The sequence below is a fragment of the Protomyctophum bolini genome (assembly GCF_963924005.1).
Source record: "Protomyctophum bolini genome assembly, chromosome: 20".
In the NCBI taxonomy this organism is placed as follows: domain Eukaryota; kingdom Metazoa; phylum Chordata; class Actinopteri; order Myctophiformes; family Myctophidae; genus Protomyctophum; species Protomyctophum bolini.
The window spans coordinates 26,164,371-26,190,074 of NC_137881.1; the positions used below are offsets into that span (position 1 = coordinate 26,164,371).

At 44.4% G+C, this 25,704-nt stretch overlaps 2 protein-coding genes across 3 annotated transcripts in view; both read right to left on the minus strand.

Moving 5' to 3' along the window:
• Positions 1-23,109, minus strand: part of chrnb1 (cholinergic receptor, nicotinic, beta 1 (muscle)) — a 45,690-nt gene extending 22,581 nt beyond the window's left edge. For both annotated transcript variants that reach the window (XR_013966084.1, XM_080792882.1), the window contains exons 1-8: positions 22,823-23,109; positions 16,668-16,801; positions 11,448-11,492; positions 8,855-8,964; positions 3,893-4,001; positions 2,863-3,007; positions 2,002-2,187; positions 272-495 (exon numbers count right to left, since the gene is read on the minus strand). Coding sequence is in view for 1 of the 2 variants with exons in the window: in XM_080792882.1 (XP_080649008.1) it covers positions 272-495; positions 2,002-2,187; positions 2,863-3,007; positions 3,893-4,001; positions 8,855-8,964; positions 11,448-11,492; positions 16,668-16,801; positions 22,823-22,883 (1,014 nt within the window). In the remaining variant the exon portion in view is untranslated. The remainder of the gene's footprint in view (positions 1-271; positions 496-2,001; positions 2,188-2,862; positions 3,008-3,892; positions 4,002-8,854; positions 8,965-11,447; positions 11,493-16,667; positions 16,802-22,822) is intronic.
• The window catches only part of LOC308335722 (signal recognition particle receptor subunit beta-like), a 398,251-nt gene that overhangs the window by 104,683 nt on the left and 267,864 nt on the right, over positions 1-25,704 (minus strand). The window lies entirely within an intron of this gene.

The following is a 25,704-nucleotide window of genomic DNA, read 5'->3' on the forward strand; positions in this document are numbered from 1 at the left end:
GTGTTAAGTGTCGTTGCTGTTGTTGTAACCGTTTGTTTTTTACTGTTTGAGACCGAAGATGAATTTCCACACGTGGACAATAAATGAAACTAACTAACTAACTAACTAGCCTCCGTCATTGACATCATTGACAACAAAAAGCTAAACGCTCCCCTTGTTTCTCTTCCGGATTTCCCCAGTATGTTGATTATTATCACATACTGGGGGGTATTTCTAAGGTGCTGATTACTGATGATTGCTGATTGCGAACACATCCTAGTGCGCTGCTCACCTTGCGGACCCACATGGGCATGACGTGCGTGTTGGGCGAGCGGTGGTGCAGGTTGAGCACCACCACGCTGAGGATGACGGAGAAGGTGACCAGGATCATGGTGAACATGATGTACTGGATGATGATGGGCACGGCCAGGGATGTCTCGGGGACCTTGTCCGACAGCAGCAGCAGGAACACGGTGAGGGTGAGCAGCACGTTGATGGACAGGCCCATCTTCTCTCCTGGAAGGACAAGACAAGACAGACACAGGACGCCCCATGTTGTCACCGTCATGACATTTCACTTGACTGTTGACGAATATATTCGTACCCCCCCAGCTATGGGACGTTATCTGCTAGGTACGTATATTCTACAAGCTCGTAGCGCGCCACTTGTAGGTCAGCTATTTTTGAAAAATCGTGAAAATGTGGCACGAATCTTTGAATATATATTTTTTCACAGCGAATGTTTTAAATCAAATCTTTGCTTCTGCTGGTCCCTGGAACAACATATTTTCAGATGGGGGTCGGCGGCCAATTACGTACATATCATTTTTGGGGTCCTTGACACATATTGAGCACCACTGATACAGATGAGGTATTTCAGAAAACTCTCAGGATTTAGAAGACATTTTAAAAATGTCGACGTCAGGCCTAAATGGATTAAAGTGAATGCAGGCGCTGGCACAGGTCGTTTATATCAAGACCCATTATTTGTTCAGCATTTGAGCCACGGACCACCATTTGATGAGATTTAGACGTGCTGACCCGCCAAACTAAAGAATTCCGTTATCGTTGGATAGGATTTTGTCCCACAATTCCATTCTCTAATTACGTGGACTTCTTGTAAATTAAGTAACGCGGATGCTTGACAAGGACTCTCAAAAGTTAAAGAACTAATGAGGGTCCATTAGGTTCAAACTCTCCATCATTTACAGTATGTGTGGACCACATGGAACCCCCTCAAGGACCACTGATGGTCACCGGACCACTGGTTTGAAAACCACTGTTCTAACACATGCGCACATTCACCCTGCCTTCTCTCTCTCTCACACACAAACACACGCACACGCACACACGCACGCACGCACACCCTCTCCCCCTTGAGTAACAAAAGAGGACACCGGGTGTGATCTCCACAGTTTGGGGGCGTGGAACTGTGGATCACACCGAAAGTAAGCAAGAGTGATTCTGAGAACAGGGTCTCATTACACAGAGGGGGGGGGGGGGCTAAACCTTTGTTCACATGAAATTCTGAATGGGAACGGTTTGTAATACATATGGCCATGGCACAGCGCCAAGGATGAGTCGCACTCTTCAAGACAGCAGGTCGGCCGTGTAATTGTCCAATAATGACCGTAATCTCTCCTCGTCTGCAATGCCGCCGTGCACATGTTTAGTATTGATTTAGCATGAATGGGAACCGAGAAGAAATGTGTGCTATAGTGGAGTCGGTGGATAAATGTCAACGCAATGGTGGCACACACGCACACGCACACACACACGCACACACACACACTCTTTAATGGCCTTGGTTTGTTTATCTCAAGGGGCCATCGGTATAATGCATGCAGGCATGTGTATCTGCAGGTATGTGCTGATCCTTTAAGGGAGAAGAGAAAGAGAGGACAAGAGACACAGACACAAGAGAGAGAGAGAGAGACACAGAGACACACACACACACACACACACACACACACACACACACACACTGTCCCAGTCAGCAGTGTCAGCGCGTGGTCAGCGTACCTGCGTCGGGGGGGAGGTAGAAGTTGAAGATGGCGATGACGGTGATGAGGAGGCAGGGGATGATGATGTTGAAGATGTAGTAGAGGGGCTTCCTCTCGATGATCAGGTAGAACACCATGTCCTCGAAGTTGTCGTCGCTCAGGTACTTCCTGCTGGGCATGTGTTTGATGATCCACTCGCCACTCTCTGGGGGAAGAAGGAGACGGCAAGGAGTTGATTTCGTCGACTAATAACTATGACAATTTTTTTTCCGTCGACTACCTTATTTCACTGACAAAAACTAAAAGGTATAAACTAAATGAAAACTAAGCGATGATGACTAAAACTGAGACTGAATATATTGACAATTTCGTCAAATAAAAACTACTAAAAGGGACTAGTGGACAAGAGATCCAGTATAAGTCATTTTACACTTGGGTTGCATGCTGAAAATAGCAGATCTACAAGCTCACAATGCTGCGACGCGTCGCGTCTTCTAAATCCAGAATTATTTCCTGAAAGACCTACGTTTCTATGTCAGTGGTGCTATTTCATGTCAAGGACCCCCAGAATTATCTGTATTTGGCCACCAAACCCCATCTGAATATGTCGTTCTAGGTAAACCCCCCGCCCCCCCAGAAGCAAATTTTGGACTTAAAAACGTTCACTGTGAAAGAAAATATATTCAAACATTTGCGTCACATTTTCACAATGTTTTTCCCATGCCGCGTGACAAGTTTGTAGATCTGCTATTTCTCAACAGCTAAAGTTTAAAATAATGGTCTAACAGTGGTTAAAAGCTAAGGCGACACAGATGCGTCCTCAGGTCTGAATGGGTTCCAGCTGCCCCCCTCTCCCTCCTCCTCCTCCTCCTCCACCCACCGCTGTAGCCGTCGTCCAGGAGGATCTCTTTGATCTCCTTGCCCTTGGCGTCCAGCGTGTACTTCAGCTCCAGCTCCGTGGCGTCGTACGTGTAGGAGCGGAACTGCATGGTGCAGTTCTGCCAGTCGAACGGGAAGTACGTCACCTGGACAGCGAGGGGGGGGGGGGGAGAAGAGGGCAAAGGTCAAGGCTGTGAGCACTGAGCAGGGGTCATCGCCCATAAAACACAAAGAGTTGGCCTATACGTGGGACCATAACAGGTCAGTGTACAAAATGGACCTGTAGAGTTAAGGGTTAAATTGAGCCCCTATTCATTACAATGGAGGGGGTGGAGCGGAGCGGGGCGTTTCCTCATGGAGGGGGTGGAGCGGAGCGGGGCGTTTCCTCATGGAGGGGGTGGAGCGGAGCGGGGCGTTTCCTCGTCCGCTGTGTTGTTGGTATCGGCACTTTGGAATATCCTTGATCACTACGACAAGCGATTACAACGTTTTTAAAGTGGATTTTCATGACGAGCAACTCAGCAGTCGCCACAGTGGCTCTTCAAAAGGTAACTTAAAACACGGCAGTGAAACCTGAAACACGATTGTTTAATCCCGGCATTAAAACTGTTAATAAGGGGGTCCTTAACAAATAAAACATTTGAGAACCATAATGCCATAGTGTCGTAGTAAATAAGTGACATGCAGTACATATTCTGAAGAAAACCCGGAGAAAGACATTCAGTATTTTGGCTCTTATGACCAAAATAAGAACATTATAATTTTGGTGTGTAAAACTGAAAATCTAGAATGTATATGGACATGATGATGACCCCTGGCTGTGAGTGGGCTGCTAAAAAAAGCTACAACAGCTACAAAAAAGTTGAGCTGGTTTCAACTACAGCAACAAAGCATAAATATGCCGTGTAATCGTGTAGCTTTGTATCGTTTGTATCTGCCAGTGTTAACGCAGCATTATACTGTGGTACATCTGTGTGCGTGATGCGATGGTGTGTGCGTGTGCGCGTGTGTGTGTGTGTGTGTGTGTGTACCTGGACGCCACAGGAGCTGAGGTACAAGGCAGGGGGTGTCCAGGTCACCCTGCCGTTGCTGTAGGCCTGAACATGGACTTGCAGAGCCACGTGAAAGACACCGTCATTACTGCAGACAGACAGACAGACAGACAGAGACAGACGTGGATATTAGCGCATGGTCAAATCTACAGTACGCAATTAAATTGTGGATCCACTTTTTCCCATGTTATTGACATCACTAGTGTCCTTTTACAATACTGTAGCCTACAGGCAGTCACAGTAGCCCTCGATGTTCCGTTTCCCTTGATGTTTTTAATTGTGCGACGTTTAAATCATTTGATGTTTCTTCATGTTATGCTTTTGCCTATTGTAGCACTTTGAGATTCTGTGGAATGTACAGTAAAGTGCATTATAAATTATTATTTTTAATATGGTCACAGTTCTATGGCAGGGGTTCTCAAAGTGTCGTCCGGGGACCCCCAGGGGTCCTTGAGGTTGTTCCACAGGCCCTCAGCTAAATCAGTTAATAAAATTCTGTCTAACCACTTCAACCTCTGAAAATAGCAGATATACAGGCTCAGGCTTTTTTGAGGGGCGCTCCTATGGCCAGCGTTGTCCGTTCGTGTGACCACAAACACGATTTGATTGGCTGATCACCCCATAGCGATGATTTGATTGGCTGAGCAACTAGGCAGCTAGGTATCTTTTTTTTCCCTCCCCCCGCGCAGCCCATCCCTTCGATGGCTTGCGTAGGAAGAGAGCTTTTTTGTGCCTGGCCCAAGCCCCCCACCCTAAACAAACCCCCCACCCAAGCTTCCGTGCCTACACAATGCAACTGTATGTGTTATGATGTCTTCATCCCCCCCCCCCTCCATCTGCTTCCCCCCCTCCATCCCCCATTCTCTCTTTCTTTCTTTTTTTCTATGATGCAAGAAAGATGTATTTGGCGCTGCACTGTGGCGACATGGACTAGGGTTACGCTTGCATGCGGGCCCTTTGTCTAAGACAAATTTCTTCCTCGGGAGACTAATAAAGTATACAATACAATACAATACAATAATGTGATGATTTGATTGGCTGAGCACGGAATGTGATGTATGATGAGGTATGATGATAAGAGCGCCCCTCATTTCACACGAGTGTGAACTTTTTTTCCTAATCGATTAGTCAATTAGTTTAGTCAATTAGTCAGTCAATTAGTTTGATTTCGTAACTACGTAAGTAGCAATAACAGCTACAGTTCTACAGCACAAGTACGTGTGGTCATTGGTTAATGCACATAACAAGAAGGAATCTCGGCCTATTTCACAGGCCAGAGAACGAGAGCTATAGCGCAGCCGGCGCTATAATGTCATGGCGAGGCAGACGTCTTGTAGCCATTAAACTCAAGAAGAATGCAATACACAACAGAGACATCGCGCCAATTAGACACGTGAATGTCGCCGCCTGTCAGCGCGCGGCAGGTCATCTGGCAATTATGTCTCCGGTGGCTCGGAGAGGAGAAGAGTGTCCTCAAACCCCTCTGCCTAAACTCTCTCTGTCCCTGTGAAGGTGCTGGGCGAGATTAAGGAAAATAGGAAATGACAAACATTGATCATAATGAAAAGGGCAGTGTGTGCGTGCGTGGCTGCGTGCGTGGCTGCGTGCGTGCGTGCGTGCGTGCGTGTGTGCCCCCGCGCGCCTGCCCGGGACAGCTGAGCAGTGCCACGCGTTCCGTTATTGAAGAGTCATGCTGCTTAATTGCCTATAAAGCATTGACGAGCAGAGCACTGGGGATATTTACAGCACGGCGGGCTAATGGGAGCCTCGACAATGAGCAAGGCAACGGCTGTCGGGTAGGAAACCTTGGATGTCCAAAAAACCGTTTGCTTGTCAGGAAACGGAGAAAAGAACCAGCGTTCCAAAACGGATCCAATGTATAAATTAGCTTAAATGAAATAGCGTGTGACTAAATGATACATCTATTATTTATCGGTTGAATATGTATGAGACCCGGCGCACTGAACAACTTTCACTTGATCTCCATATCTCAATATTTCAAAATGAATGCCCCACTCTTAAGTTAGCAGGGCATTCATTTTGAAATATGGATATATGGTTTCTGCCCGACATTAATGAAGGGTGTGTGTGTGTGTGTGTGTGTGTGTGTGTGTGTGTGTGTGTGTGGCAGAGAGAGAGAGAGAGAGACAGAGAGAGAATACATTCACGTCGTTATAAAAAAGGGGGGCACTCGATAAGTGCATTCACCTGGTCACTGAATAATAATGGCCCAAAGCAGAGACTATAATCGAAGCCAGAGAGTATCCTAACTAGTTTAAGTGCTGTTATATAGCTTTTCCAATGTACGAGTGTCACGCTGTGCTGTGTGCATACAGTATTCTTTTGGGTGTACTTTGTGTACAGAGCACTGAGAGCAGTAGCACTGCTCTGGCTCTCTGTTGGCAATAATGGCTGAGCAGTTGCAGTATTGCTTTTCCTCTAAGGTTCTCTACCGTTTCTGTCAAATAGTACGACTTGGAATAACTTGCCACAGAATTTAGCTGGTCATGGGCCAGTGGAGTTGTCTGTTAACGTTTTACCCCCAAGTTTTCTTTTTTTGAGTGGTGCAACCACTCCAAGGAACAGCAATGTCCGTGTGTGTTCACCTATGTGTTCACCTATGCGTTGGTTAATGAGCACCAGTATAATGAGTACCAGTAGGGGTGCTGTTGTGCAGAAACAGAGAGAGGGATAGTGCTGCACTGTTGCCTGCTAATGAGAGAGAGAGAGAGAGAGAGAGAGAGAGAGGTGTGTGGGGGGGGGGGGGGGGGAGTTGCACCACTCAGTTCACACAGGTGTGATTTTTTTCATTGCCTCCAATGGTCACTGCCAACAAAAGTAATTATAGTTTAGCATTTTTCGTTTTTATTTCATTTCTACTTGCTTGTTTTCAATTACAGTTGAGGGTTTGCTCATTTAGTTTAGTTAGTATTTTTCTCAAAGGGCTTACTTTAGCTTGACGATTTATTAGCTTAGCTTTTCATTTTAAGTACAGCAATTAAGGTGTCTTTTGGAAGCAACGGTTCCAACGGTTGGTGTTGTGGCCCATAAGTCAGGAGCCAACAGCATCTGTTGTTTTCCTAAGTGTGAGCGTGAGCTTGACGTTCCAAGCACACCCCCTGGAACATGATGCAGGTGTGACACACTCCGACCATTAGTGCCGACTGCCAAGCAGGGAGGCATTGGGTACCATTTTATAGTCTTCGATATGACTCAACCGGGGACTGAACCCTGACCTCCCGGTCTCAGGGTGGACACTAACCACAAGGCCACGGAGCTCGTAGATATTGTATTGCTATATGGGGGGTATTTGCAAAGGACAAGACTCAAAAAAGGTCAGGAAAATGTATAATGGAATAAAAACTCAACAACAGATCTTATAACACCAATAATTGTCTCCACCAGGCCGAAGGCATGGGGAGAGACTGAGAGAGAGTATGTTTTGCACTCCGTCCGAGTGTGTGTGAGTCCGTGTGTGTGTGAGTGAGTGAGTGAGTGAGTGAGTGTGTACGTCCATCTGTTACCAGCTAATCTCTGGCACCGTTAACTCGGTCTTGCCAAATTTTGCACGCACACTCCCTGGATGCCAACGATGAACCTCTTCCCCAAAGTTTGTGTTGGCACCGTTACCATTACATTACACTTTCCTAATAGGCTGAGGAATATATCCCACCGTTTTCACATTGGCCTGTTATAGCACCACCAACAGGTGGATTTTTGCAAAACACATTTTTGGAACAAAATGCCTCAAATCATCCAATTGCCATCCAAGCCATAAGAATAAATGGCACCCTTTTCACATGGGCCTATTATATCGCCACCAGGAGGCCACAACCTAACCTGACCTGCCCTGGTGGAGACCTGTGCCCCAAGGGGCACTTTATCTCGTTTGTTTTGTTCTCAGTTGAAAAGAATTGTCCACCCAAAATACGGTAGGCATAAAATAAATTCACAAAGACTAAATCCAAGTAAAGACATCTCTATGGTTTTAATTTGTTTTAGTTAGTACTGTCAACACACATTACAGTTGCAGTTAGTTACCGTTTTTCTCGCTGTAAAGCCTCATTTGGATTTTCAGTTACTCAGTAACGGAAATGAGTAAATGACGAATCCAGTATTCCTTATTTGGTTACAGTTAATTAACAGTGATAACCTTGCTGCCAACACCCCCACTGTAGTGGAGGGGAGATGGGGAGACGGCCCCATGCGTGCTGTGATCCACATGGAGTCCACTGACAGTGAGAAGTCCCACTGATCAACACAGTCCAATTAACACACCTTCTGCCGACAGGTGTGTTAAGTGGAGACACCACTGGAACCCGGGCCTCTGTGGTGGTGGTAGGGGGTGGAGTGGTGGGGGGGGGGGGGGGGGGGGGGGGTGTTGTTGTACATCTATGCAGTGCTGGACACCAACTACGTACTTTACTTGAGTATTGTACTAAAGTAAAAAAACAAACATTTAGTATGCTTTTGCAAGCACATGGCTTTTCACTTTGCAATGTCTGCAATGTTGAAACTGCACTTCTAGGATGGCACTCCAGGAACGCAAGCTTTCACAAATATATTATGAATTAACACTTAAGCCCTATTTAAAATGTTTTTTTTTTTTTTTTGAAATTATTTTGGAAAGTTTTGGAAAATGCACATGTTAATGAAGCAATGCATTGATATATGCATCGCCTTCCCCTGCTAACGTTTCCAATTCACTTTGTTTTCAGTTTACATGCAGTGGAAAATACTAGTCAATGGCAACAAACAAACATGATTCTGAATTAGGTTGAATTGAATTTAGGGCTTGCCAACATAAGGTTTTCCCTAGCCCCCATGCAGTGGAAAAACACACACATGACCCAAAACATCAAAGGGCGCAAATTCACTTTCAGCAGTTTGAAGAGAGTGCGAGAATGTGAATGTCAGCCGCAGTGTGTTTCCACTACTTACTTATTGAGGAGAACAATGTCTGGCTGCCAAACCTTCGTAGAGGGAATACGCAACACCTCAATTCCATCGTTCTCCTTAGGTGTCCACGACAATCGATGGTCGAACCATTCCTGCCAGGATCAGTGACATGGGTCAGTGTGTTTGTGTGTATTTTGCATTACTATGCTTGTGAGGGGCGACATGTCCCCACAAGTATAGTAGCGTTTGAGAAATAAGACATTGTGAGGACCATTTATCTGGTCCTTGTTGTTTTATGGTTAAAAATGATTTGGGGAGACAGGCGTACAATTAGGAATAGGAACCCTAACATATAGGTTTGGTTAGGATGTAGAGATGAGGGTTAAGATTCAGAGATCAGGTTTAGTGGTTGCGGTAAAAGTTTTCCCCATTTTATACTTAGTTGTGCACCGATATCACACGTCGAAAAATAGCCGATCTACAAGCTCACAAAGTGTCTCGCTGTGCAAGCTTGTAGATCCGCAATTCTTCAGCAAATTTCCCTGCCATTGTCAATGCAGTCCCAAAATGTTTTATATGTCCACACAAGTATAGCAATGTGTGTGTCTGGTCTAGTGTTTACTGTAGCTATAGCTACTCCAGTCCTGACCTATTTGAGTGGGAGAGTTACTCTTAAAGCTGCAATCCGTAGGTTTTTATACTGTACGTCCAACGTGCGTGTGAGATAGGCCCGACTTCTACTGCTCTCTCCCAAGATGGAATCCCTGCTTGCTCAGGGGAGACACTGTATAGATGAGATATAGACCAAGTAGTACTGCCTGAAGCATAATGAGCTTTAACCCATTTTGGGAGGGAACCCCTTTTGGTGTTTCAGTTTCAGTTTTTAACTCAAATCTTTGCTTCTGGGGGGTCCCTGGAACAACATATTTTCAGACGGGGGTTGGCGGCCAATTACATATATTTTTTGGGGTCCTTGACATGAAATATTGAGAACCACTGATATAGAAACATGAGGTTGTTCAGAAAAAAATACATTTTAAAAAGACATTTTTTAAATGTCGACGTCAGGCCTAAATGGGTTAAGCGGCGCTACTTGTCGACCAGTAACTGTCCTTTACCTGACTGTATCAATGGAAGATGTACTAGTTATGATGTACAGTATGCACCACCATAAAGATTGGCTAAAATAAAGTTTAATTTATTGAAACAAGTTCCGGATTGCAGCTTTAATGCAGTGAAAGGGATAGAAAATGGAGCAAAAAAAAAAAAAAACAACAGAGAAAACACAGCGTGCAGCAGTGGAGCGGGACGAAACAGAAAAGAGACAGAAGGCTGAAAACCTTTCCATTGACAAAACGTAAACAATTTGTCATTTCATCAATTTATTTCTAATTTCGCTGCCACTGCCATTCGTTACCGCGGGGGGAAATATCCGCGCGCGGTCGCTCATGCATAATATCGACTCCCATTAGCATAATTTCTCATTCCGCATCATACTGTACGCCGCGCATTACGATTAGGAGGAGCGGGGGTTGCTCTCGCTCGGCGAGCAATTTGTTTGGAGTGGGTTTTCACGGCACTTTGCTCGTGTGTGAGCTCCAAGCAGATGAGGGGGGGGGGGGGGGGGGCACACGCTGATAAACACATCGGCGTCAGTGCTACGGGAGGTCACGCTGAAGTTGCCCGAGAGGACGCGAGCGCGGAGAAACTGCTCGCGTTCGCGGCGCATGTGTAATGATTAGGCCCGGTGATTGATGTATTGTTCACAGGTGGTAAATAATATTTAATTTGAGCGCTCCATCATGTTCTATGAGTCACTTGGTTCTATGTGTGGTTGTTGTTTTGCCGTGAGTGAGTGATTCCCTTTTCATTTGTATATACGGCGGTGGTGTCTCTCCACCGGCGCACAACTTAAAATTGTTACGTAATTAATCCATTTTGGGGGACGGGAAACCCTTTCGGTGTTAGCATTATGTTATGCTTTAGCTATTGAAAAATAGCACCGAGTGGCGCGCTACGAGCTTGTAGGTCTGCCATTTTTGAAGAATCGAAGAACGACTGACATAGAAACATAGCTTTTTCAGAAAACTGTCAGGATTTAGAAGACATTTTGATATCTGATCTCAGGTCAAAATGGGTTGAGTTACGATGGGCTAAGTACGACTGTGCGATGATGTCGTGCGCATTGTGAGATGCCGCTTGTAAATTGAGTAAAAAGAAAGTGGTTAATCAAATTAATCAATTTATAAGAAACAACTAATTAAAAAACTTGTTTTTGGTTACAAATGGTTATAAATATCGGTTGTGATATATCAGTTAATTGCCCAGCCCTAGTTGTGAACAATGGAGCATGCATTTAGTTAGGGGCTTTTCCCACGGTCTTAATGGTAACCTCTCAATGAAAATGAATGACTAGTACTAGTCAGTCGCTTCCAGTGTGAAAATACCTTTAGGATGACAAGCAAACCGGGTAACAGCACTAGCCTCGCATAGTGATACGAATATCACAGCGTGGGCAATATGCATCGCAAATTAAAAGGCAGGTGAAGGCTGGCTATGCTGCAGCAAGCATGCAGTAACATGAGGCACCACTGTGAGGCGACAGAGTGCCGACGACAAACACAAACACACTTACCATATTCATGACAACAACCGTGCTCATCTCTTCATTTTTCATGTTCTAAAAAAGGGGAAATAATGGTGCATAAATGTCAGGATTTGCATACATTTGATAATAATAAGACCACACAATAGCATCAATAAAAGAACAATAACAAAAAAGGGAACCGGGGTAAAACGGCTAGCCTCGGAAACACAGACTTTTTTATTTCCAGGGAGAAAAACAAAGTCTGGGTCCGAGTCCACTTCAATTTGGCATAGAGTAGCGCAAACGTCGATCACACTCTGCTGATTTCTGATCGTCTGCACCTTTGTTAAATTGACGCACACCCGTACACACACACACACACACACACACACACACACACACACACACACACACACACACCTCTCTCTCTCTCTCTCTCTCTGTCGCTCTAATTAATTAGTCTCATGTCCAGCAGCTGCGCACAGTTTCTCCCGGCGGATCCTGCCGGGAGCTGCCTATGCCATAGAAAGCATAGGTGAGTTCCAGGCTATAAAAAGCCAAACAAATGGAAAGAAGTGGAACTATAATTAGGGATGCTGCATCAGCGACAGGCACCGGCAACTACGCTGCTTTCAGGGATTCCAGAAATGGAGGACACCTGGTCCTAAACAGACCAAGAGTCAAAATAATGAAAGTTCCTTTTATTATTCTACCACAGACCCAATGTGAATGGAGACCGTGTGCATCTTTCTATAACTGTTCTTTTTGGATATGGTCCCATCAGGTACAAGGTCTCTTTTTAGTGCCGTTAATCTCTTGATTTCTCTCTCTCTTACGAGTATGAGAACGTAATACGAAGATAAAGTCCCTCTCACAGCAGTTTCAGTAGAGTAGAGCAACTAAATGTCTCCTTGAGGATACTGTGTGGTGCGTCTGTCCAAGGGCACACTGGCATTAGAAGAACATTCACTCATGCGTTTTATCCTTTTTGGAAGGATTACAGTGACGTCCCCCCCCCCCCCCACACCCATCTATACGCTGTGAAAACAACCTCAATTGATAGACCTTTTTTTTTGTCTAGGTGCCTATACTGTGCCTTCAGCTGTAATTGCTTTTAAAGGGCGAGTTCATTGACTCTTTTTCTTTGCACTGGATTCATATCGTTAATATTCTGCGAGAAGGGTGTAGAAATCGGACTGACATAACTCTCAGCAACGTGTTCTGTCTCGAGAGTGCTCTCTCTCTTTAAGCACTGACAAATAATGTAATGAACTTGAAAACGTAAAACGTGAAATGCTGATGATAGATACAGACCGAGAGAGAGAGAGAGAGAGAGAGAGAGAGAGAGAGAGACAGAACCCACCAGAAAGTGTCACAGACTTCCATGTGTCCTCTCACGATATGATTCAGATTAAAAATTGCCCTTTACTTTGAACCATGACAGGCTTAACCTTTTGGAATCACACATTCCCAGATAAAAGGTGTTACAACTTGAGATCACCACAGCTGTGGCGTGTGCGTGGCACATGCACGCGCGCGCGCGTGCGTGTGTGTGTGTGTGTGTGCAACTGTGCATTACTATACTACCAAATGTCCCAACAAGTGTATAGTGGAACTTGAGAAATAGACACTTTTCCCTGGCCCCCACAAGATAAATGGTTTATTTTATTTTATTTGGGTTAGAGTTATAATTAGGAAAGGATTCAGATTTGGGTTGGGAATGGATAGGACTGGATGTTTAAAGGTTAGATTTAGGGGGTTGGAGTTGTGCCTTTATACTTATACCAGTGTCACGCACCGAAAACAGATCTATAAGCTCACAACACATTGTGTGCGTTCGTGCATGCTTTGTATGGGGAAAGGGTCTGGTTGGTATGATTGACTGTCCAGGGGGGTGCATTACTCCTCTGAAGCAGACCTGCTATTTTAAAACCCAGAGAGGAATGTCGGGCAGACAGCTGGTAGAGAGAGAGACAGAGAGAGAGAGAGAGAGAGAGAGAGAGAGAGAGAGAGAGAGAGAGAGAGACAGAGAGAGAGAGAGAGAGACAGAGAGAGAGAGAGAGGAGAGAGAGAGAGAGAGAGACAGAGATGTGAAAGAGGACTGTCTATAAGCCACATTCCCCCCCCACCCCACCCCACCCTAGCAGCTGATACTTCCTGTAATATGGACCAGAAGAGCATTGCCATGATGAGTAATACTATAGTGACGTTGCTACAGCGTGTGTCTGTGAGAATGCTAACAGCAACACTGTGGTGTTGGGGTGGGGGTGGGTGGGGGGGGATTTGAGCTTCCAAGTGGGTCAGCTTTCAAGATCGTTCCACTCCAGAAGTCAGGAACCCATGTGGCTGAATACCCCTCAAGTGTGACTGACCTTGATGGGAGGTTTAAGGGGAGAGAGAGGGAAAGGGAGCGAGAGAGAGAGAGTGTGCACGTCCCAATTCTGCGGCCATATAGGTGAATATTTGGCATGAATAGGCAAACCGTCAACCGTTTCAATAAATATGTTCACGCTTTTTCAAAAATAGCAGACCTACAAGCTCGCTATGAGCTTGTAGATCTGCTATTTTTCAATAGCTGAATTATAACAATGTTTAAAACACCATAATATATTTGAATATTTGGCATGAATAGGCAAACCGTCACCTGCAGCAGTTGGTTTTCAAACCAGTGGTCCTGGGACCACCGGTGGCCCTTGAGGGGGTTCCAGGTGGTCCCCAGACATATGATGGAGAGACGGTAACCAAATGGATCTTTAACTCTTGAGAGCGTAACATGAAACCAAATACGGGTCCATTTGGTTTCATGTTACGCTCCCAAGAGTTAAATTATTGTTAGTCTACACAATTATAGAATGTAGAAGAATTGTTATTTTGATCGTTTGCCTGTTATCTCTCCTAATGGTACCAACATCAATACAGCATGGAATTGTGGACAAAATCTTATGTAGTGTAAACATTTTACATTTTAAAATAGTTTGCATCGACACGCTGTGAGCTTGTAGATCGGCTATTTGAACTATTTGTTTTTCAAAATAGTCAAAAATGGCAAGATAGGTCCCTGTGGTTTGAGGCAAACTTTCTCATCAGCAGAAAAAAAGATAAAGAAAAAATAATCAACGCCATCAAGCAGAGATCTAGATTTACTAATACATATAGCCTACTTTCTTCACAACTTGACTAATGCTCTTGCCTCTTTTCTCTCTCCGTCTCAGCCAGGCAGTCCCGACTCCTGTCCCACCTGCAGCTCGTGCCAATTGAAAAATACAGATTCCCTTTCACACTCCTCGCATCCTTTCACTGGCAACCCATAAAGCAGTGGTTTTCAACCCTTTCCATATCAAGGCCCATTATTTATTTGGCATTTGAGCCACGGACCACCATTTGATGACATTTAGCCTCTAATAATATTTTACCATCATTGGATAGGATTTTGTCCACAATTCAAATGTATTGATGGTTGTACCATTAGGCAAAAGTTGATCACAATAACAATTATTCTACATTCCCTAATATTGTGTAGACTTCTTGTAAATTACGTATTGAAGATGTTTAACAATAATGTAACTCTTGAGAGTGGAAAATGAAACCAAATAAACCCGTATGGGTCCATTTGGTTTCATTTTACACTCTCAAGAGTTAAAGATCTATAAGGGTTAGTTGGGTTACCAACTCTCCACTATTTAGCTATAATGGGGACCACCTGGAACTCCCTCAAGGGCCACTGGTGGTCCCCGGACCACTGGTTGAAAGCCACTGCCATAAAGTATAGGATGTATTAGAACATGCTTTATCACAACGGTTCTCAAAGTGGGGTCTGGGGACCCTCAGCGGTCCTGGAGAGGGTCCCAAGGGGTGCCCCAGCTCTGAAAGTGAGGAAGGAACCACATGGGACGCTTTAAAGCTCTGTAACTCTGAGTGTACAAATGTTAACCAAGGCCACCTTTTACACGAGAAAGGAAGTGTTCACATTGTTTTTATCGACCCTTTACACGAGAAACGCACACTCTATGAAAACGCTATAATGTGCATGTCACTATAGGTGGCAGTAAGGGACTGCCAGATAGACCAGTCAGTCACCCGTGTACAAGAAGAAGAACCAGGTACTGTAGCTCCCCCCCCTTCGAGACCACAACGGAGGGGCAAATCTCTGCCTGCTTTCTAACCGCATCGAGTGACAGACAGGCTGACAGGCAGCCCAGAGGCATGTACTGAAGACAGAGCGTGCCACGGGATGGTTAATATTTTATACATACATTATATAAATGCTGCCGCCGCCTATCACAAGGCTTTTTTTATTTACATCATGGTTTTACATTCACCATCGCTGATGAGCGGCGCTTTGTATAGGCGAGGAGGGAGCGCTTTGCTCATTGTAGGAACTCCAAATATTATATAACGTATGGCTCTGCATCAATGTAATGAACATATGTGTTGTGAGCCATGATGTCACAAGTTTTGTGGATTCACTGTTTTACCCGTTTACACGGAGACGGGAGGAAACGGCGTTTTCAAAGATTTCCACTTTGAAAACACTGTTCTCGTCTGAAGGGACCCCAGAAAACTATACTTTTTTGGGCGTTTTCTATGAACACCGTTCTTGTGTATAAGGGAGTCCCATAATTGGGTCCATTTGGTTCCATTTGCACACTCTCAGAGTTATGTGGGGTCGGTAGCCTAATGCAAAAAGTTGTAGAAATTAAAATGTTTGGGAACTCTGTATAAAAGGTCTTGTCTTGCTCTTGCGTTCAAGAACTTTTTGCATACTGTACTGCATCTCTCGGCCACTCAAATCCTCTGAATAAGGTCCATAGTACAAGTGAAAGTTCATCTGTCAAATTTGTACTCCAACAGTGAAGCCCGTTCCAGTTCTGGAACAGGCCTCACTGTTGGATAATCTGAGTGTGTGAAGGGCTTTAGCCTTCTCGCCTTCCCTGCGAAGGGGGCTCTCGTTTGTATATACAGTATCAACTGAATATGTATAGTAATGTATGTTTTATGTGTTGTTTTATTGTATCTGCGTCCCGTGGCAGCACTTTTTAACTTTGTTTTGAAAACGTCCGATGTACAGAATATAAAATATTACTGACTCACGCTTAGTTGTACTGGGAAGATGTCACACACTGGAAAAAAAAGCTGATCTACAAGCTTTTTTTGTTTTGCATTTTCAGCTATTTACAATGCTGTCCTAACACAGTACAGGAATATAAATGTGTGTGTGCATTTGTGTGTGCTTTTGTGCGTGCGTGAGTGGCGTGCGTGCGTCCTTACCAGGCCGACAAAGGAGGAGAGTATCATGCCCACGCGGACCGGCACCCTGTGCGCGGTGGTGGGCGCCGGGCGCACCTTCAGGTTGTAGTTGGCGAAGAGCTTCTTCATCAGAGTGTTCTCTCCCTCCGATGAGTCTGCAGGCACAGGGACACACAGTCATGCTTTATGAATACCGTGTCTCTGTCACGGTTTGCAGGTGTTAGGACCAAAGTGCAGGAAACTCAAACAAAGGCAGGACAAGAAGATCACATAAACTTGACTTTACTTGGTAAATGACATACGATAACAGGAGTACATACAATGAACATAAAACCTGACACTAACTTAAGATCCAGCACTGAACAACAAACACAAGGCAGAGTTTAAATAGTCACTGGAGCTCATCACCCAGCCTGGCTCAGCTGGCCTCCACAGGTGATGGCACTCAGGGCAATCAGAGTCAGAGGAGCAGGACTTGGGAGAGACAGAGGAAACTCATGGTCAAGGACGTCACGTGACCATGACAGTCTCCTCATAGTCTCATACAAGCTCATTCGTGCCACACTATGAGCTTGTGTGTGTGTGTGGTCCTAGTGTATGCATTCAATTCGTCAACAATAGGATGGTAGACACAGTGTAGGGCTGGGCGATATGACTTAAAATCATTACAAACTAGCCTCGATGATTTATGAACGAAAATGAAAATAGCCCAGATATTAAAAAAACTGGCCAAATCCGGCACTAGCTGGATTTTTTAATGTTTTTGTAGCGGTATTTGTGATGGTGGAGGTTTTATTGGGCAGCCTGGAGGGAGTGTCCATTAATTATCAGGGGATGTTGACCGAGGTCATCTCATTTGTTCATTTTCTCACCACCACAGAATGGATGCGGCTGCGAAATACTAAACAGCTAAATACTGTTGGGCTGTGTCACAGTTTATAATTTAACTTGACGATTAATTGTCACACAAATAATTGCCATTTAACAATTTAATTGAGTTTTTTGCATTGAACACTGGAACGTTATAATTTGTATTTCTCTTTGCCTATTAGGCTTCGAAATTACAAATTGCATTATTGCACAGGGATTGGGAAGATATGACAAATAACTTAAATAGGCTATAAGAAATCACTTCATTTCATTCAATTATTTTTGTGCCAGGTGTGTGTGTGTGTGTGTGGCGGGCAAACTCTCTCTCTTATAGTGAGCGTATGGTGGCACTGGGAACTTAATAAATGCCAGCCCAACACCTAGTCGGAAGAGAAAGAATTAATGATTTTTACAGATCTACAAGAAAAAAGCAGATCTACAAGATTACAACACGTCACCAAGTGATGTTTTGTAAGCCTGTAGCTATTTCTGGGGGGGAAATTAAAATGTATGGACATTTTTCAACGTGGAAACGATTAACAATTACCGTATGCAAAAACAATAAAATAATTGAATAGATCTAGCACACTGTATGTCATGTACTGTACACGCGGATGACCAGAAACGGGACCCTGTCCAGACAGAATGCTGCCATTAACTGTGCGTTTCCCCTTCTTCCCATGTCGGAAGGTTGGAAGCATTTCTTCTAACGCAGCATTCATCACGCCTGGCACAGCGCTGGCCCCTCCGGGATCAGGCCTGACAGGAATAAATGACAGCCATCACCCGGGAAGGCACCTCCATTATTTAGGCCACGCGACGCATTGGTGGACGAGGGAGGGAGGTGGTTCTTCGCTATAAAAGGCTGAAACCTTTGATTATTTTCCTAGAGATAATTAGTATGTATTAGTGTGTGAGCTTGTAAATCAGCTGTGAGCTTGTAGATCAGCTATTTTTGGCAAAGAGATTGTGTAGAGGGAAAAAAGGAGGGGGCCAACTGGCCAAGTATAGATTCCCAACAGGTAGATTAGTTATAAATGCATGCAAGCTGCAAGCAACAGCACCCCGATGCCAAGGAGGCACGATACAATATCTGCATAAAAGAGAGGTGACAGTCAGCAATAACTTATTATCCAATAATTATCATCAACCCCACCATGGTCCTGTCTGGAAATGACAAAACTGTCTGGTCTGGGAGTGAGACTATAAATTGCACTCGTTAAAGTGTGCGTGCGTGCGTGCGTGCCACTTAATTGTTGTCATTGCACTGTCTCTAACTCCTATCCATTTGTTGACTAGGCTAGGACCCCGCCATCAGATTGTTTTATTTGTGCCAGGGCCACTCAGAAGATAAGATGTGTGCAAAATTATAAAACCATTCCATCACTTTTCAAAAGTGTTCACTGTTCACAGCACGGCACGAAGTGGAGCTTGCACATCTACTATTTTTGAATAAGTAAGTAACGTCTTGCCTGAATAGCCAACACTAAAATGCTAAATGACACTGATGCTTTCCTGAATTCCTGGTTTTAATGGAAACCCTCTAGACTTCTACTCTGTACGGATGCTGCAATGCTGTTTTATGCTCCATCTATACTTTGTCATACAGCAAATAGTGTGTGTCAATCACGCCTGTGTGAAGTGAGCGGTGGAACTATACTGTAATTGTTATACTGTACTGAACTCCTGTACAGACAGTGTACCAGTGTAACTGGTACACTAAAAACTCAGCTTCCCATCATGCATCTGTGCAGTGTGTGAAGCTCAACAGCGCCACTTTCTCACCTGTTTGTACCCTAAACAGACAGACATAGGGGCCTAAACAGTAGAGACAAAGGGACACACAAAGCTACATGATGGAGACAGTGTGCCCACTACTCAAAAAAGAAGAAAACTAGAAAAAGTGCCCCTCGGGGCACAGGTTTCCACCAGGGCAGGTCAGGTTGTGGCCTCATGGTGATGCTATAATAGGCCCATGTGAAAAGGGTGCCATTTCTTCTTATGCCTTGGATGGCAATTGGATGATTTGAGGCATTTTGTTCAAAAAATGTGTTTTGCAAAAATCCACCTAATGGTGGCGCTATAACAGGCCAATGTGAAGGGTGGAATATATTCCTCAGCCTATTAGGAACGTCTGTGAAAGATTTCACGTAAATTGCACGCTGCGTTCATGATTGATTGAGGCTTTTTGTTCAAATCACGCACGCACACACGGATGGAGTACAAAACATACTCTAGTCTCTACCCATGCCTTCGGCCTGGCCTGGTGGAGACAAAAAAAGACGTATCAGTCAAGAAAAGGAGCGGCGTGTGGAAAGAGGAGCCATCCTAGGTTCAGGGTGTTTGGGGGGGGAATGGTAGTTGAACTTGAACCATCAAATAAAAGAATGTCCACAACAAAAGTTAGACAAACAAACAAATACAGAAAGGGCAGGAAAAACTCTCATACTACAGGTCAGGGTCCTTGAGGAGGGGGTTTCAGGGTACCCGCCAGCAAAATGTTTTTAACCCTATATACCAGGTCCCTGACCTGGCACCAAACATTCTCAGATGGTGGTCCGTGACCAAATACAATTTGATGGGTGGTCCTTGACATACAAGAGTCTGAGAACCAGTGCTGTATAGAAAATCATGAATGAGGTGGTGGTGAGACTCCATCCCTTAGAGTATATTATATGAATAGAGAACGGCACCCGAGTTCTCCTCAGGGTTTCCTCCGGGTGCCGTCTCTATTCATATACTCTAAGCTCCATATCCCCCTCAACTGTCCTAACTTCCTTATTTGGGTTATTTTGGGGTCTTTCTGAGCCTTTATTGGCAGGCAAGTATGCAGACATGACACATGAGAGAGAGAGAGAGAGAGAGAGAGAGAGAGAGAGAGAGAGGGAGAGAGAGCGAGAGAGAGAGAGACATGCAGGCGCAGCAAAGTGGTCTACTGGGGGAGTATTGATATTACAATTTAATGGATTTTAGAGTACAGATTGACTCGAAACGTCTGAGTTAACCTTGCGACGACGTTTAGCCGACGCCATTAATCAAGTATGTATGTTCGTGGAATAGAAATAATATGTCTGAAGCTATGACTTGGGTACGTGGCTTTGCTGTGTGTCACTCCTCCCTCTCTAAGAGTTTGCTGGCAACTGTGTATTAATAGGGAATAATAAGGAATAATAAGACCCAAAAATATCTTTAAAATGTCTGTGTGCAGCTGTGCGCGCGCGCACACACACACACACACACACACACACACACACACACACACACACACACACACACACACACACACACACACACACACACACACACACACACACACACACACACACACACACACACACACACACACACACACACACACACACACACACACACACACACACACACACACACACACACACACACACACACAATCTCTCCTATTTTGTGTCCCACAACCACATATTTGCAATATTGCAATTTTGATCAACGTTTGCCTGTCATCTCTCCTAATGTTACCACGTCAATACAGCATGGAATTACGACAAGAACATTATTCAACGTTTTTGGTCTGAGAGGCTAAATCCGTGGTCCGTGGCTGAAATGCTGAATAAATAATGGAACTTGATACAAAAAGGGTTGAAAACCACTTTGATAGAAGAATATCTCGTCCGTTGTATTATTTCCTACATGGCACAATGTCAGCCTATTTGCACACCGTCAAATTATATAGTGTTCATTGAACTCAGAGAGTAGAAGAATTGACTCTTTCAGAGTGACCCATTTGAATCCTAGGCTTTCCTCCGAGGTGACGCAAGGTTACGTGAACCCCAGCGTCCCATAGCAGATCAAACTTCAACTGTGAGCTTGTAGATCGGCTATTTTTGGCAATATTTTTATAGAGGGGGAAATGGAGGGTGCCTACGGTATCCCAGTCAACGGTATGTATTTTTCTTTTAGCTCAATTGCACACAAAAAACCTCAACTTTGAACATTCAGTAGAGTAGATGTTCTGTGGTTTTCTGAATAATTAGGCTCAAACAAGTGCTCTGATTTGCCTGTGGACTGTGATGTAACAGTCCACAAATCCCATATAAGACATAACAATTTTGCCAGCAGTCAGCAGATGTCAGTACTGTTGAAAGATTTTGTCTGATGTCATTTCAGCTCAAAAGGCTTCAGAACACACAGAGAAGCCCGCAGCACACAGAAAATCCACTGAATGTTGAAAGTTCACGTTGTTTGGGTGTAATTGAGGTCATAAAGATAAATGAAAATGAATGTCATGAAACCTTTAAGAGATTAAATAAACATTCAATACCGTTTTTAGATTGTAATGATTTGATGTCCAGTGATCCACTGCCAAAGTTATTGTGTAAAAATAACAAAAAAAATAAACGGCAAGGACATTATAGGTCCCTTCACAAGGTGTTACATTCTAGGTGCTTTACAGCTGACTCTCAGCGGGATGTTTGACTTGGTTTTAAACGGATCAGTCCCTGTGGGTGTTGTAAGCTGTTTGACTGTAATGAACAGTGATCAATCAAGGTGAACTCTAAAAGGGGAATGAGTCAGTCCACTGACAAAGAAATCTCAAATACACAGGCTTATTCTTAACCGTACCTGCTTACTTCTGCTATTTGTCATTCTGTCACCATTGTGTTGATGCCCAAAATAGGTCAACAAGTAAGCCTAGTAGTAAGCCTAGTTAAATGATGTATTGTTTCTGAATCCTGCCTGTATGAGCCCACCTTTATGTCCACACTCCAAACACTTACTGTAGCATCAGTATCAGATCCATAATAGCCTACTTTTTCCACAAATATAAGCTATGTGGCCTTATGCATTGTGTTTGAATCTGAGGCCTGCACAAACGCTACCAAATAGCTGATGATACAAGATAGCTAGCTCTGGTCCATAGCTCAAATGCGCGCATTACGCAGGGCAGAATCGTAGAAGCAGTAGAAGGCTATGGACCAGAGCTACAAGATAGCTAACTTAGCCAACTACATTATTTAGCAGACTTTATGGGCCAAATTAAATATGACTTCACCATCATAGAACAGTGTCATGCTCGTGCCCCGGTGTATCCGGAAATAACAGGTCACAATGCATCGCAATGACGCAGAGTAGAGACTTTGGGGTCCCAGATGGACCCTATAGGTGGTCTAATCTGTAACTCCGAGAGCGTACAAATGGAACCAAATTTACCCTCGGAGTTAACAAAATTTGAGAACCACTGGCGTGCAGTAGGCTACACACTGAGACTGAGTATAGCCGTCCTACAAGTGTAGGTTTGACTGCTTCAGTGCTTGACATGCTCTTCTTACCTCCCAGCGCGCACAGACTCCACACGCAACAGGCCAGCAGCAACATGTCCAAACTCTTCATGGCGGCGACGGCCAAGCTGAACTTCTTCAACAAGTCTCTTCTCTCCCTAAAATACAAGTTATGGTGACGTTTAACTTTCCCCCCACAGTGCGACTACACTATATCCTGGCATTCGACTTTCTTGTTGTTCAAATCAGTCAGTCCTCCTGAGTTGTTGTTGTCTGTCACTCAGGCAGGCAGCGGCGGCGCAGGCAGGCCAGCCCCGGTGTAAGTAGAGACAACTGTCCGCTCACATTACCCCCCACAGGGAGGGGCAGGACCGCACAGCACCAGACCTAACTGCTGCCTGCCCAGGGTGCCCTGACTGGGCTTATTATTCTCAACCTTTTGGGCTGCTGGGGTCCCCCAAAAATACTTTGTCTCGCGAGTTTTATACGCTATATATAGGTCTACCGCCCGGTATGTAAAATCTTAATTTCCAGCCATTCATTTGAGAAAACAATCAATACAAAATCACCACAGCAAAACAAAATATATAAAAATAAATAATGATAAACCAAAACTAAAAAATACAACTGAACGGCAGGAAATCAAGAGTTTATTGTGAAAGTTACACACACATTTTCTTAAACGTTTTTAATAGCAATATTACTAGGTGTTTTAATGAGATGATTGGGCCTGGTTTTGTAAAAGAATTAACAACATGGATTCAACCTGGGTTTGATTGGGACACACACTCTGTATATTTGCTTATGACACATATGAATATTAAGCCCTTCTTGCATACTGATACATATGCATCATGCACTGCTTGGGAAGCCGTGGATATGCACGGCTTGGGATATCCGTGGATATGCACGGCTTGGGATACACTGCCATGTCTTCCTTCTCACAATGCATTTCTTTCATGCATGGATTCCAAGGGATTTGATTTCCCAAAAGTTGTAACTGATCTGACAGACATTGCCTGTTCCTCTCCGACGCTGATGTGCATCACTTCAATGTCCACAACTTCAGTTATGATATTTAGCGTGGTGACTTCTCCTTGCACCAGCCATCCAAATACACTTTCCAGTGCAACTAGTCCTTCATTCAGTCTCTCCATTTTTCCTGTGACCATTTTCCAATATTGGTCTCCGCCAATTAGGACTCCACTGCATCCATCCCTATGATGGGTACATCTGCTATGGGCATTCCTTTTGCCTCCAAGTCCATCCTTATCTTTCCGTTTGGCTCAACTTGGGTGTTTCCAGTAAATGGACATCAATGCTTTGATTGTTCTTAATATTTCTCAAACGAGCCTTCGCTTTCCTGCAGGTAATTATCTGGGGTGTTTTGGAACCAAACACATACCTGTACATACATAATCAACGTTTCTTTACCTATAACTGGCAGGTTAAGTGCTCTGGAAATATCCTCTTTAATGAAACTACGGGTGCTACCCCCATCTAATAGGCACCTGGCTACTTGGCTTTGCGTTGGTGCATCTATCCAAATGGTAGCTGTCTGCAGTAATACTGTACTATTGTCAGAGTTGCTTGCTACACTATAACTGCATCTGCAATGTGGTCAGCCTGTCTGTCGTTGCCGTGGTCGGCGCATAGATTCAAAATAAGTGTACATTCAGAAAGAAATATTTGTAACTTTGCTTCTACTGAATTAGGCCTATTAACTATAGACATTTTAACTGAGAAAATAATCTGACCCCCCCCTCTCCACACCACTGAAGAACCGATGAAGAACCAGCAATTGTTTTGTGTGTAGGTCAAGGGCCAGGACATGCACCCGACTGTGATTCAGTTGGCTTGTGGATACTGGATAGTCACTCATGACTAGTTGGAAATTTACCTGCTTCTTCGCCTGGAAAGGAGCCAGCATATAGGTGGTTCAGGCATCTGGTTAGGAGGTCCTCTAGGCACGTCCCACTGGGAGGAGACCCCGGGGCAGACCAAGGCGCAGTCGGAGGAAACACATCTACTCACTGGCCTTAAGTTGGAATGTCTCGGGATCCCCCAGGAGGAAGTCACTAATGGAGAGGGAAGTCTGGAACTCTCTGGTGGAGCTGTTGCCCCCGCGACCCGACTACGGATAAGCGGTTGAGGATGGATGGATTTACCTGCTAAGTACAGTAACCATCAAAGCAGACAAACCCCAGTTTTATGGGTGAATTTACCATGCAGTATCAAAAACCAATTGATTCAGGGTGAGAATAATGCTGACATGTATGTCTGCCAGAAGCATTCCATGATTCATTACAGTAGCGTGCGTGCATTTGACAGGAGGCCTTGGATGTCATTCTCCCTCAGGTATTAGCAGCCATGGAGTTTGTCATAATATGGATTATTTGTCTGGCCATTTTCACTAAAGTGATGCAGACATTGTCATGCCAATGATAATTGAGGCGAAATGACAACAATGCAACTGGCAGAGTGACAGAACATTTTTACCGATTTAAACCCTATATTCTTCATTGACCGAAGTCCCTCAGGGGTCTATATACTAACTAGACCTCGTCCTTTTTTCCCTACCAAATATCTTTGGCAAAAATAGCCGACCTACAATTTCACAGTGCATATGCAAAAAAAGTAAAAAATCACATTGTGAGCTTGTAGATAAGCTATTTTTGAGTGTTAACCCCAGAATAGGAACACAGCCAGGGTTCGTGTGAGTTCATGAAGGCAATGGATAAATTCCAGTACAGTACAGTAGTATCACGGTAACATTAGTCCTTCTCCTCACGTCTTCTTTGCTTTTACCCCAGCAGATATCTCACATTCCTACAGTACCTGCTGTGTGTTTTGCTTGAACAAGCATGCCGTTTCACCCAGAATACCCGAACAAATTGCCGAATCTCTTGTCTATATAGGCCTAAGCTTAACAG